The sequence below is a fragment of the Morchella sextelata genome (assembly GCF_020137385.1).
Source record: "Morchella sextelata strain SCLS chromosome Unknown scls_3, whole genome shotgun sequence".
Taxonomy (NCBI): domain Eukaryota; kingdom Fungi; phylum Ascomycota; class Pezizomycetes; order Pezizales; family Morchellaceae; genus Morchella; species Morchella sextelata.
The window spans coordinates 1,836,481-1,848,745 of NW_025408618.1; the positions used below are offsets into that span (position 1 = coordinate 1,836,481).

The following is a 12,265-nucleotide window of genomic DNA, read 5'->3' on the forward strand; positions in this document are numbered from 1 at the left end:
AAGCCTCTAATGCATGCACCAAAGGCTTGGGTATTTCAATTTAGTGTTAACGACTCTTATGGTCGTTGGCTAAAAGACTAATTCATTTGGTTGTGGTGTCAAGTCAATCCCTAGACACGCGTGACACTGCATGCTGCACATGTGATAAGCAAGTACAATACTCCACACGTATCAAAGTTTAATGATAGTATTTAGTAACTATAGATACATGTACATACCTACATGTGCACTTGACGTGCCACTGCTAGGGAGGGACCTCTAAAACCAAGGAGGACATCAAATTCTTGATATCTCAAAAACCCTTAATCATTTCTCATCTCATCTCAAAACGATCGAATACGAAAAAAAAAAAAAACTAAATAAAACGCCATTGACCTGTATCGCATAGAACATGCCACATTGCGTCCCTTCCATCTACTCATTCGAGTTGATGTGTTGGTATTTGCATGAATGGCACGCAACAACCCTTCCTATCCAACTTCAAATATAAACGGTCCAAATGAAGAAGAAAAAAAAATTATTATAAACCCGCTAACCCATAAACCTATAAATACCTCAAAACAATAACCGGCAACACCTTCAAACCAAAAACGATCAATGTGATGTCGTCTGAGTTGTAACGCTAGTAGTGACGTTTCTCTCTCTGACTTCGCTACCTTGTTTTGTCTCTTCCTTAGAAGAAGCTGTAGTTGTTGTCTTCATGTTCAACGGCTCAATATTTTCGAGGTTGTCAGTTTTATGGCCATCTCCGGCATCTTTTTGAGTATTCTCATCACTCGGGGTGGCTTGAGGACTTGGGGGTGCCTCCTTCCACCTTGCGACATCTTTTTTCAACTGCTCCAGCTCTTTTTGGAAGCGTGTACCAAACACATCGACTATATGGATAATTAGCAAAAACTAGAGCAAACAATAGAGGTAAAGGGGTACTACTGTAGTATATAGCTCCATTGTAAACACTCCAAAGCCCAACAGCGGAAATGAACAAAGCAGAGAAGCTGCGATGATAAAACCAAAATGGGCACGGAAGCATGGTTATAACTGCATATGAATATTGAATGAACATGAATGCAGACTCTTGAAGATTTGTTGGGAGCCGCAGGACCAGTTTTCCGATCCAAGTCTTGGAGTAACTTTTTCGGAGCCAAGTAAACGATGTTGGACGACCAGCGGCAATTTTATCGCGCCTTCGAACCTTTGAAATATGTCAATTGATGTATTTATGGGGGTCGGTATGGGGACTAACAGTAATCAAAAGGTGGTAGGAAATTTGCCAAATTCCATACGGGATGGTTGCCCAGATGATCATCTCTCTAAGGCCGTAGTGTTCTATGTTCTTGACTCTACTAATAGCTGGGAATTTCGCTTCGATAATAACTGGATCCACGCAATGTACCAAACAATGCAACACGACAGGAGGCATGATATGTATGAATAATGAAGTGACTTTATCCAATGAGTGGAAAACCAGAGAGTTTCTCCACATAGCTATCGCCCAAGCATTGTTTCCGTAGGCCAAGCAGTAGGTTGCGATCATGAGACGTCGAGAATTAGGAAAAACCCAGATAGAGAGCAGAAGAAGGACATTGACAAAGTAGCAAAGATCGGCTAAGAAGTAATGGTAGCCACGTTTATGATAAGTGTAATAGCGGACGGGCATGAAATAAAGAAGTTGTAGCGAATACCAGATGTGGACCCATTCCCTGAGACAAGATTTAGCCTCTGCACTTCCAATCATAGAGGGAATAGGGACTTACGGATGCCCGCCAATTAAAAGACCTGTGATGAAGATGTTGCAGACACCAACCACGAACGCGATCTTCTCTCTTGAAGAAATAACTTTGGTATCCCCCCATTTATCGACAAGCTTATCAAGACCCTGACTAAACTTATCTTTGTATTTCTCTAGTTCCACATCTGTTTTTTTGAGGACAGTTTCCTTATGCTTGACATATTGAAGCTTTACTTTGTCCCTGTGTTTTTTGAGAGTCTCGCTCTGGAGCTGTATGCGCTTATTTATTTTCTCCAGCTGTTGTGGGAGTGTAAATTGGTCGAGAAAGTCAAATACAGTGAGTTTGTCCATCGGAGGAAAATCCCAGTCATCGCTATTGGTCACAGAACCAGCGTATGAAGGAGAGCGAGAGAGGCTCGGAGATGGAGGCGGAGAGTCGATCGACTCTGCGCCAGAGAGAGCTTCATCCATATCTTCGTGAGGATTTGATGGAAGAGTATGGGAGGGGGGACGGGAGAGTAGTAGTTTGCCCACGTAGATGGTTGTCTAGTATCTAAGAGCTAGCTTGCTTTGCGGGATGGAAAGTAGTCGAGAAAGCCCTAAGAAGGAAGGGGGAGAAGTTTCACAAAAATGTTAGATGAGTAAAGAAGCGAGGGTAAAATATGCTTATTCTAAAGAAGGGCTATAGAAGAAGGTGAATCCTCTCATTTCTACAGCACACGTGAAACTTTGTCCATCACTGGGGCTGAATGAAACCTTGGAATTTGAAACGTGGCTCATTCCGCAGGAGTAATGTGGCGCATAAATACCAAGATGAGGCTCATGGAGGTGGCGGGGCTTTTTGGTTTATCTTTGGGTGCCTTAGTCATTCAGCAGATTCACCCACCAACCGCAAAAGATTTTTTCCTTCAAACGTTGCGCCTAAACCAACCTCCTGGTTCAGCAAAGTAGCAACGACACCACTATTCGCAATGGAGCTCGTCAAAAAGCAGGAGACCGAGGAGTACTCAATAAAGCCAGAGGCTACCACAGCGCCTGTTGATACCTCAACATGGCCGTGAGTTATTCCATTATGCCTTTGCGGGTATGTCTTATGTACTGACATTTTTTTTGGGTTTAAAGTCTGCTGCTTAAAAATTACAATAACCTTCTTGTTCGGACTGGTCACTTTACCCCAATTCCCAATGGCTGCGCTCCATTGAAGCGGGATCTCAAGAGTTACATCAGCAGCGGCGTAATTAATCTCGACAAACCGAGTAACCCTAGCTCCCACGAAGTTGTTGCGTGGGTCAAGAGGATTTTAAGATGCGAGAAGACCGGTCACAGTGGTACTTTGGATCCCAAGGTTACTGGTTGCCTTATTGTCTGCATTGACCGTGCAACTCGCTTGGTTAAGTCCCAGCAGGGAGCCGGTATATATATTCCTTTTCCGAAAAAAATTATATGTTCTAAATTTCGTTTAGGAAAGGAGTATGTTTGCGTCCTTCGTCTTCACGACAAAATTCAGTCAAAAGAGCAATTGGCCCGTGCACTTGAGACTTTGACCGGTGCCCTATTCCAACGTCCGCCATTGATTTCTGCGGTCAAGCGTCAATTACGTATTAGGACGATCCATGAGTCGAAACTTCTCGAGTTCGATAACGATAGGCATCTTGCTGTGTTCTGGGTTAGCTGTGAGGCTGGTACCTATATCAGAACCTTGTGTGTTCATTTGGGACTGTTGCTAGGAGTTGGTGCACACATGCAGGAGTTGAGGCGTGTTCGATCTGGGGCTTTGAGTGAAAACGACAGCATTGTTACTCTACATGATATTTTGGATGGTATGCCCTACTCCGGGATTTCCTAGAAAAATTCTTCCAAATATTTTTTGACTGACACTCTTACAGCTCAATGGCTTGCCGATAACACACGCGATGAATCCTACCTTCGCCGTGTTATTCGCCCCTTGGAATCCCTTCTCACCACATATAAACGTATCGTTGTCAAGGACAGTGCGGTCAACGCTGTGTGTTATGGTGCCAAGCTCATGATCCCCGGTCTTCTCCGTTACGAGGCTGGAATTGAGGTTGGCGAAGAGGTTGTGTTAATGACCACTAAGGGCGAGGCCATTGCTTTGGGGATTGCTCAAATGTCCACCGTTGAACTCTCAACCTGCGATCACGGTGTTGTCGCAAAAGTTAAGAGATGTATCATGGAGCGGGATCTTTACCCCCGCCGCTGGGGTTTGGGGCCTGTGGCTCTTGAGAAGAAGAAGATGAAGGTTGACGGAAAGCTTGACGTCGGTGACCCCAGTCTTTGAAGTTGAAGTTTCATTTGAACTAATTAGAAATACAGAAATATGGCCGTCCTAACGAGTCTACCCCCCAGACTTGGAAGAAGGCATACACTGACTTCAATGCGCCTGCTGAATCTGACCTTAGGGTTATTGAAGCTGATGATGATGTTGAGAAGCCCATCACTTCTGATGTTGGTAGGATTGATGTGGAAATGACCACTCCAGGAGACGAGGGTTCCGATGATGAAAAGGAAGATGCTGGTGATAAAAAGAAGAAGAGAAAAACCGGAGAGACGGAAGAGGAGAGAGCTGAACGCAAGAAGAAGAAGAAGGAAAAGAAGGAGAAAAAGGAGAAAAAGGATAAAAGGGACGAGTAGGAGAAGAAGACGAGCAGGAGCATCAATCAACCCAAAATTCCCTCTACCCTAGGAGGTTTATGTAAATTAACCGTGTTATTTTTTTCTTTCTCTTTTTCATTACTTAAGTTTTTCCTTCCAATCTTTTGGTTGTCTCGGTGAATAGTATCTCCAGTGCACTATCCTAAGCTAGTAGTAGCTAGTAGCGGAGGTTGCATTTTCATATTAAAAGTAGGATTGTTGAGATAAATATCTGTCCATGTATGCATATAAATGCTTTATCTGCACTTAAATACAATCACTAAATGTAGCACGGCACTTACATGTATTTCTGAGTTTAGAGACCCAAATGATTACGTACATAATGTGTTTGCCAAGACATGTAGGCAGCTGCAGGTGAAGTCTCTCGGGTACGCAACCACCACTCCCGTATACCACCAATCCATTATTCTACTCAACCAAAGCCAGACTCGGGCATCACCATTACCGTATCATCATCACCCTATCTACGGGCCCTTTGGCATCATAAGAAGTTCGATCACTTTTTTATAATACTTCAACAAATTCTCTGGTATTTCCATAGAATAATTCACCATGAGCTCTGGCACATCCCCGCAACTGGGGAATCTTGACCTTGAGACCGATGGAGCTTCCCCGTGGGGCGATGAGAGATCTGTAAATACCCAACCCCCTCGTGTGTATAAAGCTTCCTGATGCTGCTGCTAACATATCCAAGGAGGATGTTGCCCAAGGTTGGTATAAATAATTACTCCACCCTTCCAATTGATACACGTGAGCAGGATTTAACAACTCGTCGTGAATAAAGCACCCGAATCACCAACCGCCGCCACCGTCAGTCAGGATACTAAAGATGCGGAAACAGAACAGCCCCAAACCCCTACTGTAAAAACTTCTACTACTCGCCGCAATCCTCGTCGTCCAGGCCGCCATGTGGCCCGTGTGGAGGCCATCGACGACGACCTTGGTCCACTCGGCCCATTAGGTGATAATTTTGCTGTTACCGACACCCCAGAGGCATCTTCTGGTCCATCAAAACACCTTCACGAGACACCCCCCGAACCGCCACAGAAGGAGGATTCGCCGAGGGGTTCCAGAGTTATCTCCGGCGGTACAGCTTCGCGGACAATGCCGAGAGGGGAAACTATGGAGAGTGTTTCTTTGGAAGATGATGAAACAGAGGCCTATACTGGCCCCCCAACAACCTTTGATGCGATGGAAAGTCCGGAACGGCGTAGAATGATCGGTGGGCCGGATAGGGCACCGGAACAGCCTCAAGTGGCAGGCCCGGTCTTCGATATTAGTGTTGGAGACCCGCACAAAGTTGGAGATTTGACCAGCGCGCATACAGTTTATCAAGTTAGGACTAAGGTTTGTTGATCTTCCTATCTCCAAACTTTATCTTGGGGTTGGTTTGATTGGATGAGAATATTAGACTACGTCGAAAGCCTATAGAAACAGCGAGTTTACAGTTTCTCGTAGATACCGAGATTTCTTGTGGCTTTACAGCGCACTAAATAATAACAATCCAGGTGTCGTGGTTCCACCGCCACCAGAGAAACAGGCTGTAGGGAGATTTGATGATAATTTTGTCGAATCTCGAAGGTCAGCTCTGGAGCGCATGCTAAACAAAACTGCAGTTCATCCGATTTTACAGAATGATCCAGACTTGAAATTATTCTTGGAGTCCGAAGCACTGAATGGAGATATCAAGCATAAAGAGAAACAAGCACCACCGATTGGAGAAAGCAAGGGTATGTTTAGCTCTCTAGGCTTTACTGTGGCTGGAAAATTTGTGGAAACCGATGAAGTGAGTATCATTGCTATCAGTTAGTCAAAATACACATTCATACAACAAATAAGGGAGAGTAAGGTGAAAGAGCCAACATACTAGCGGAACGGTTATACTTTGACCAAGCCTCCTTAATTCCTTTTGGCCTCTCACCGATAAGCTCAGATGAGAAAAGGGTGCTGACTTTGGATACTTAGTGGTTCCATGACCGCAAGAACTATCTCGATGCGTTGGAAATCCAACTCAAGTCTCTTCTCAAAGCTGTTGACACGGTCATCAAACAACGAAAAGATCTCGCAGAAGCCGCCAGTGACTTTTCTTCATCCTTGCACGCCCTATCCACTGTAGAGCTTTCAAAATCCCTCTCCTCTCCTCTCGAAGCCCTCTCAGACCTTCAGATTCGAATCAAAGAACTTCATGAGCGGCAAGCGCAGCAGGATGTTCTCACGTTAGGGATCACAGTTGATGAGTATATCAGGCTCATTGGCTCTATCAAGCTCGCATTCCAACAGCGACAAAAGGCTTACCATTCTTATCACGCAGCAGATAGCGAGCTGAACAAGAGGAAGAGTACTTTTGAAAAGTTGCAGAGACAGGGGAAAACGCAGCAGGATAGACTCAATCAGATGTCCGCGGAGGTAGTGGATAGCGAGAGGAAGGTGCATCAAGCCAAGTTGTTGTTTGACGATATGGGGCGGTTGATGAGAACAGAGTTGGATAGATTTGAGAGGGAGAAGGTTGAAGATTTCAAAAGTGCTGTTGAGACATTTCTGGAAAGTGCCGTTGAAGCACAAAAGGAGGTAAGTTCTTCGCATATAATTCCTATGATGCATGATATATGGAGCTAACGCAAGTTCGAAACAGCTTATTGAGTTGTGGGAGACCTATTTGTTACAGCTGGACCGGGAAGAGGAAGAGGAAACAGGATTCAGGTCTATTAATGAGCCCACTTCGGCTTAGGCTAATGAAATACGCGTTTTGGGATGAGGAACGGAGATTAAAGGTCGAAAGAGAATGGAAGGAGTGATCAACAAAATCAGATAAACCCATCATCGCCATTATCATGATTTTACGTATTACTTTTCAAGTGATTTTAATTTACCCTTTCTGGCTTGTTTTTTTTTATTGCTGAAACTGTGTATTGGTTATCCGGCTGGGTTGCTGATATCAGTGTATTTTAGTGGACCATTGAACCACTAGCTCGTTAGAGTTTAATTGTTTAGATTCAATTGTCGACCAAAAATAATTCTGTGAGAGATTGGTGAGATGCGGCCAATATGTTTATAACTTCATTCTACTGAGACGAAATTCGATTGAAATAAGCTTCCAGGTAAGTAAAAACGTAATGAAAAGCAGTAATTCAGTACGTAACAGATAATATGTCCTTCATCTGTATTTTATGAGTATATGGTTGGGGTTGGAGACTCCTAGATCCGGAGTATTGCGACATTTATTCTAGAAATTAACTACGAGTAACTGCGGAAAATCACAACCTCTTGTATCAACACAGCTTGACATGGTCCAACATTCATCTCCAAACCCCCACCCTAATAACTCCACCCTCAGACCAGCTAAACTAATTTAGGCTCTGTAGAGTGATAGATCAGGCGAAAAATAGTCGAATAACAAAGGGATAATTAAAATAAGCCGTGGTTGTGGAAAGTTATTACCTTTGGAAATCTTGACGTCGGAAGTGTTCCGGTTTAAGGTGTCCTCATATCATGTTCAATATGGCGCAAGAAGACACAATCAGGGTGGTCGGCAGCTTTCCACACACATACTCTACATCCATACGTGAGTTACATTATTGAGTACTGACGGACCAAGGTGCCAAAAACAAGAAGTGTGCATGAGGTTTGACAACAATTCTGCTCATGAAAAAAATAAACCTCAGCATTCATTTATGAATTGTAACCTTCCTAGATCTTATAGTATACCAATCCATTGAGGATGAAAAGGGAGCTATAAAAATATTTCATACCACAAGGGAAGAAAATATAGATGCAGAAGACGATACTATTTAGGTATAGAAAGGGATAGAGTACTTAGTATATTGCGAGTTGGCGTGATCACCATATAATGACAACATAAGAGGATGCCCTCTACGGCCACACAACGTACATGTACATAGTCATTTGAAGCAATCATTGTGAATATATAGGAGTTCCGCGCGGGTGAGGGCTAAGCGCCATATCCTATGTATATACTCGCCCCAGTCATACTAGATACTAGAGGTTCTAGGACGAATCTATACATGGATTAGAGATGTACCAATATTGTCATCCTAACTAGTCTGAAAGTTAAAATTTAATAACGATCGCAAGATCGATAGTACTAAATTATCGAGTGATATTATATGATTCAAGATCGTTGATAATTCATTCATGTATGCAGCCCGTAAGCTATGACATGATTCAAGATCTGCGTCTTAAGTAATCGTATGTACATAACTACATGTATTTGGAGGCGTATTAAAATTTCAGAAAATATGGATATGTGATCTCAGATCTCTCAGTCCAAATATGACAGAAAAATCCCACCCCATAATATAGTTAACGCTACATCTTATACCTAAACACCAAACAAACCCGCATTTTTCCTTCAGATATGATCCAGCATAGCATAAACCCATAGCAAAGCTATAAACGCAAAAAGCCTCTCCATCCAATACCAAAAACAAACAAGAGATACGTCCACGTTACTATACATTATACACTTAGAGGTCATCGCACTAAAAATAGGTGCTACCCACCAAATTTTCGGGGAAGCTTTTGGTCTCCTTGACTAATATACAGACAATAAATAATAATAAATGAACAGCCGGATCAACTAACGGGGCTTTCCGGAGGGGAAGGGAGTCAAAAGAGCCAGTCTGTCTCTTCGGTGCCCATGGGCGCAAACCCAGGTAGCATACTCTGCTGCTGTCCATTGGCATCCAGAACTGGAGTTCCTGAAGGGTGCGTCCCAGGAGCCACCCGCGGGAAATTGAACCAGTTGAAGACATCCAAATAATCCAACGCTGCGCTACCATTGTTTCCAGAAGACTCACCATTGCTCGTTGGGATACCCAAGTGTGCTGTTGATCTCCGAGAATCTGGCTGGCGCGAGATCATAACGTCCACCGCATATGCTGTCATTCTCATGTCCGAAAGTATCGCTACACAGTTCCTGGTGCTACTGCCAGTTGAATCGGTATCCTGGTCCGATACCGATCCGTTGGCAGTTTGCATTTGTGTTTGCGACAACTCCTCAACTACACGCTGAATTATGGTTGCATAGCGTTCGGCAGTTTGGTAACATTTACCCATTTCGCGAAGTGCGTCCAAGAAAAGTCGGACGTCGGGAATAGTTGAATACTCTGTTGTCGAAGCATGTACGAGGAGAAGACGAGCAGCAACCCAAACTGTGAAAGCAAATGTTGATCCCAACAAATGCAGCATGTTATTGGAAATCACAAGGCGAGTTAACGCAGCAATATTTTCTACGGCCGACAGACATCTTTGACCAGCAGAATACGAAGGGCCAAATATGCTAGAGCGTGTAGTTGGATATGCAGCAGAGGAGTGAAGTCGGATCACCGAACTAAAGGCTGTCAGCAAATAACCTGAACCTGAACCTTAGCTCTAGGATCAACTACATACGTGTTATATGCGGCATGAAGCATTATCCATGAAGGGTCCACAACCGTACCACCGAGATTAAGCGCACGCGTCAGGTTTCCGTACGACATTGGAAGGGAGAACTTCCAGGAGGTGAGAGCTTTGTCGAGAGTTCTATACTTTAGTTGCCATGCCTCCACATCAGAGAGCACATTAATGTCGACAGTTTCACGGAGAAATCGGTGAATTCTTCCTAGGATTCCAAGAACCTCGATCAGGTAAGAAAATGCTGATAGAGACTCCACATTGTTGACTGTTTGATCCGACCTCCTGGGCGTTCGAAACCATCGAGTAGTGACATGCTGATTCCTATCCCACAGGTGATCTCGACACGGTAGTAACCTATCAATCTCCGATTCATCTAACGTCAAATCCAACGAGGTCCCAAGAGTTGTATAAATATCCAACAAATAAACCATCCAAAATAGTCGTCTACGTCCTTCCTCCTCGACCCAGTCTTTTGATTCAGGTAATATCCCTGCCCCCATGGTCGATATCTGTGGTAGAACCTCTCTGGAAGGTTCAACCGCCAAGCCTAAGTGCAATGCCATGCGGGTTGTCAATGCCAAAAGTCCCCAACCCGAAGGGCCATTTGTTGACCCAGTAACATCGAGAACCAATATAACAAGGGCCTTCAAAGATTGAACAGAGGGATTTTCCAGGGCATAAAATACAATTTTGCGTTTCGCTACCGACCGAAAATGCGCTTTCCAATTTTCGTCAAGTCGTCTATCATTACAGAACCTTAAGGTCGCCGAGACTATGGAATGCATCAAAATGACATCGGGTTCTTCAACTTGGGACAGATGGCGCCCAAAGAAAGAATCCACAATTGTTTGCCTGTGAAGAATAGGACACGTTGGATATATGTTTTGGAAGAATAAATCGACCATGGTGCATAGGAGATCATCGGTTGGGAGGTCATTATCAAAAGATTTCGTATTTGAAAGATCTCCAATTTGGTTCTGTTCCCGGAAGGCAACATCTGCGGGCATTATTCCCGCAGTACTAACAAATGTGCCTGGTGGCTGTGAAACAGCAGTGAACTGGGCTGAGGGGGGAGGATGGCTGACTGCCATCATCGGTTCAGTTGTGCCAGGGTGGGATATTGAGGGAGAAAGGTGATCATGCGAAGCGGTGGATGGTGATGGGAACTGGGGATGGTTGTTGAGATTTTGAAGATGATTTTCGATTATTTGGGAGTGGTTAGCAAGAACTGCTTCTACACGGTCTGAAATGATAGAGAATTCAATCAGCACCTATCTTTCGAAATATCCAAATAAATAAAAACTCACCAAGTCGTTCCTCTAATTCTCGCCCAATTCCAGCCCGAAGGCCTGGCTTTTTCTTTTGTCTGTAGATACATTCCTGCCCTTTTTTTTTTTTTACTAAGTATCAGACCAGTCTTGTAGTTGTGATTGAATGGTGGAGGGGGCTGACCATTGCGACTACACCATCCACAACTTGGTTGTGCGCGGTCGCACTTTACCTTCCGTTGTTTGCAAGTCTCACACCTTCAATCGTAAGTGGATGAAAAATAAAAGCGGTTGGAAATGCTCACGATGAAATTCCGTCGATGCGTCTTCGTTTCCTAGCACCCTCACTTCCAGCATCACCTCTATCCTGTCTTCCTTCGTCTTCAGAGGAATTATCATGATCGCTGCTTCCCCTCCCGTTCGTCGTAGAGCCCTTTCCGTTAATGAGGCTGTTGACAGCCGAAGGTCTACGGAGGGCTGCAGTAGCAGGTGGAGGAGGAACAGCCGCAGCGGGCGTGGGTTGTGAGTCTGGCGAACCCATATTTGCAAATCCTTTATACAATGCAATGAGTTTAGGATACGGTACTGTATTGTTGATTTCTGGTTCGTTGGCTTGTTGAACTGGTTGATTATCGACTAAGTAACTTCACTCACACACTTGAGTATATCGCCAGACTGGCGACAAAAATGGTGCTAATGGGGATGATAATGATGATAGAAAAGAAGAAGGGCAGGGCAGCATCGGAGCTTACAGGTTAGGCTGGTTGTACCTAAGTAGGGGTCTCGATCCAACCAATCCCCGGATATTGGCGCAGGCCAGGCATAATTTTTTTGTCACTCCTGGGATTGTTAGGATTATCAAGAGGTTTGCGGCTTCCCCGCCTTCTAAGGGTCTCAGGCTTCCTTTTCTCACTGTCTCCACACGGCAGCCGCCCCCTAAGATGTTACCCCAAACTGCGCCCAAGCTGCGAAGTTGAGTGTCATTGCCCAATCGGGTCCAGCAAACTGGCTGGGGAATCCCCGCCCATCGTAACGAGGCAACATGGCGGGGATTTTAGCCAAAAGTCAGGGCACTGGTAACTGGCCAACTGACACTATCACAAACAGTAGTACATATCATACGTACATATGTACGGAATCAGTACCTCTCCCCCCATGCTATGTCGCCCCCCAAAATCAA

The 12,265-nt window shown here is 44.4% G+C and overlaps 4 protein-coding genes across 4 annotated transcripts; 2 read left to right on the forward strand and 2 right to left on the reverse strand.

Moving 5' to 3' along the window:
• Positions 1 to 594: 594 nt before the first annotated feature.
• On the reverse strand, positions 595 to 2,200 carry H6S33_009309 (uncharacterized protein; the record flags this gene model as incomplete). Its single annotated transcript, XM_044840690.1, has 3 exons — positions 595 to 875; positions 1,074 to 1,192; positions 1,755 to 2,200. The coding sequence occupies 3 exons, from the start codon at positions 2,198 to 2,200 to the stop codon at positions 595 to 597; spliced, it is 846 nt and encodes a 281-aa protein (XP_044698124.1).
• A 500-nt stretch (positions 2,201 to 2,700) lies between these two features.
• Positions 2,701 to 4,381, forward strand: H6S33_009310 (uncharacterized protein; the record flags this gene model as incomplete). The annotated part of the gene is made up of 5 exons (XM_044840691.1): positions 2,701 to 2,786; positions 2,852 to 3,141; positions 3,193 to 3,549; positions 3,616 to 4,007; positions 4,064 to 4,381. 5 exons carry the CDS (start codon positions 2,701 to 2,703, stop codon positions 4,379 to 4,381), a joined length of 1,443 nt encoding a protein of 480 aa, XP_044698125.1.
• A 573-nt stretch (positions 4,382 to 4,954) lies between these two features.
• Positions 4,955 to 7,130, forward strand: H6S33_009311 (uncharacterized protein; the record flags this gene model as incomplete). Its single annotated transcript, XM_044840692.1, has 7 exons — positions 4,955 to 5,035; positions 5,097 to 5,112; positions 5,187 to 5,749; positions 5,814 to 5,856; positions 5,911 to 6,188; positions 6,368 to 6,970; positions 7,035 to 7,130. 7 exons carry the CDS (start codon positions 4,955 to 4,957, stop codon positions 7,128 to 7,130), a joined length of 1,680 nt encoding a protein of 559 aa, XP_044698126.1.
• A 1,898-nt stretch (positions 7,131 to 9,028) lies between these two features.
• H6S33_009312 (uncharacterized protein) lies at positions 9,029 to 11,626 on the reverse strand (the record flags this gene model as incomplete). Its single annotated transcript, XM_044840693.1, has 4 exons — positions 9,029 to 9,752; positions 9,812 to 11,060; positions 11,125 to 11,183; positions 11,391 to 11,626. The coding sequence occupies 4 exons, from the start codon at positions 11,624 to 11,626 to the stop codon at positions 9,029 to 9,031; spliced, it is 2,268 nt and encodes a 755-aa protein (XP_044698127.1).
• Between the last annotated feature and the right edge of the window lie 639 nt (positions 11,627 to 12,265).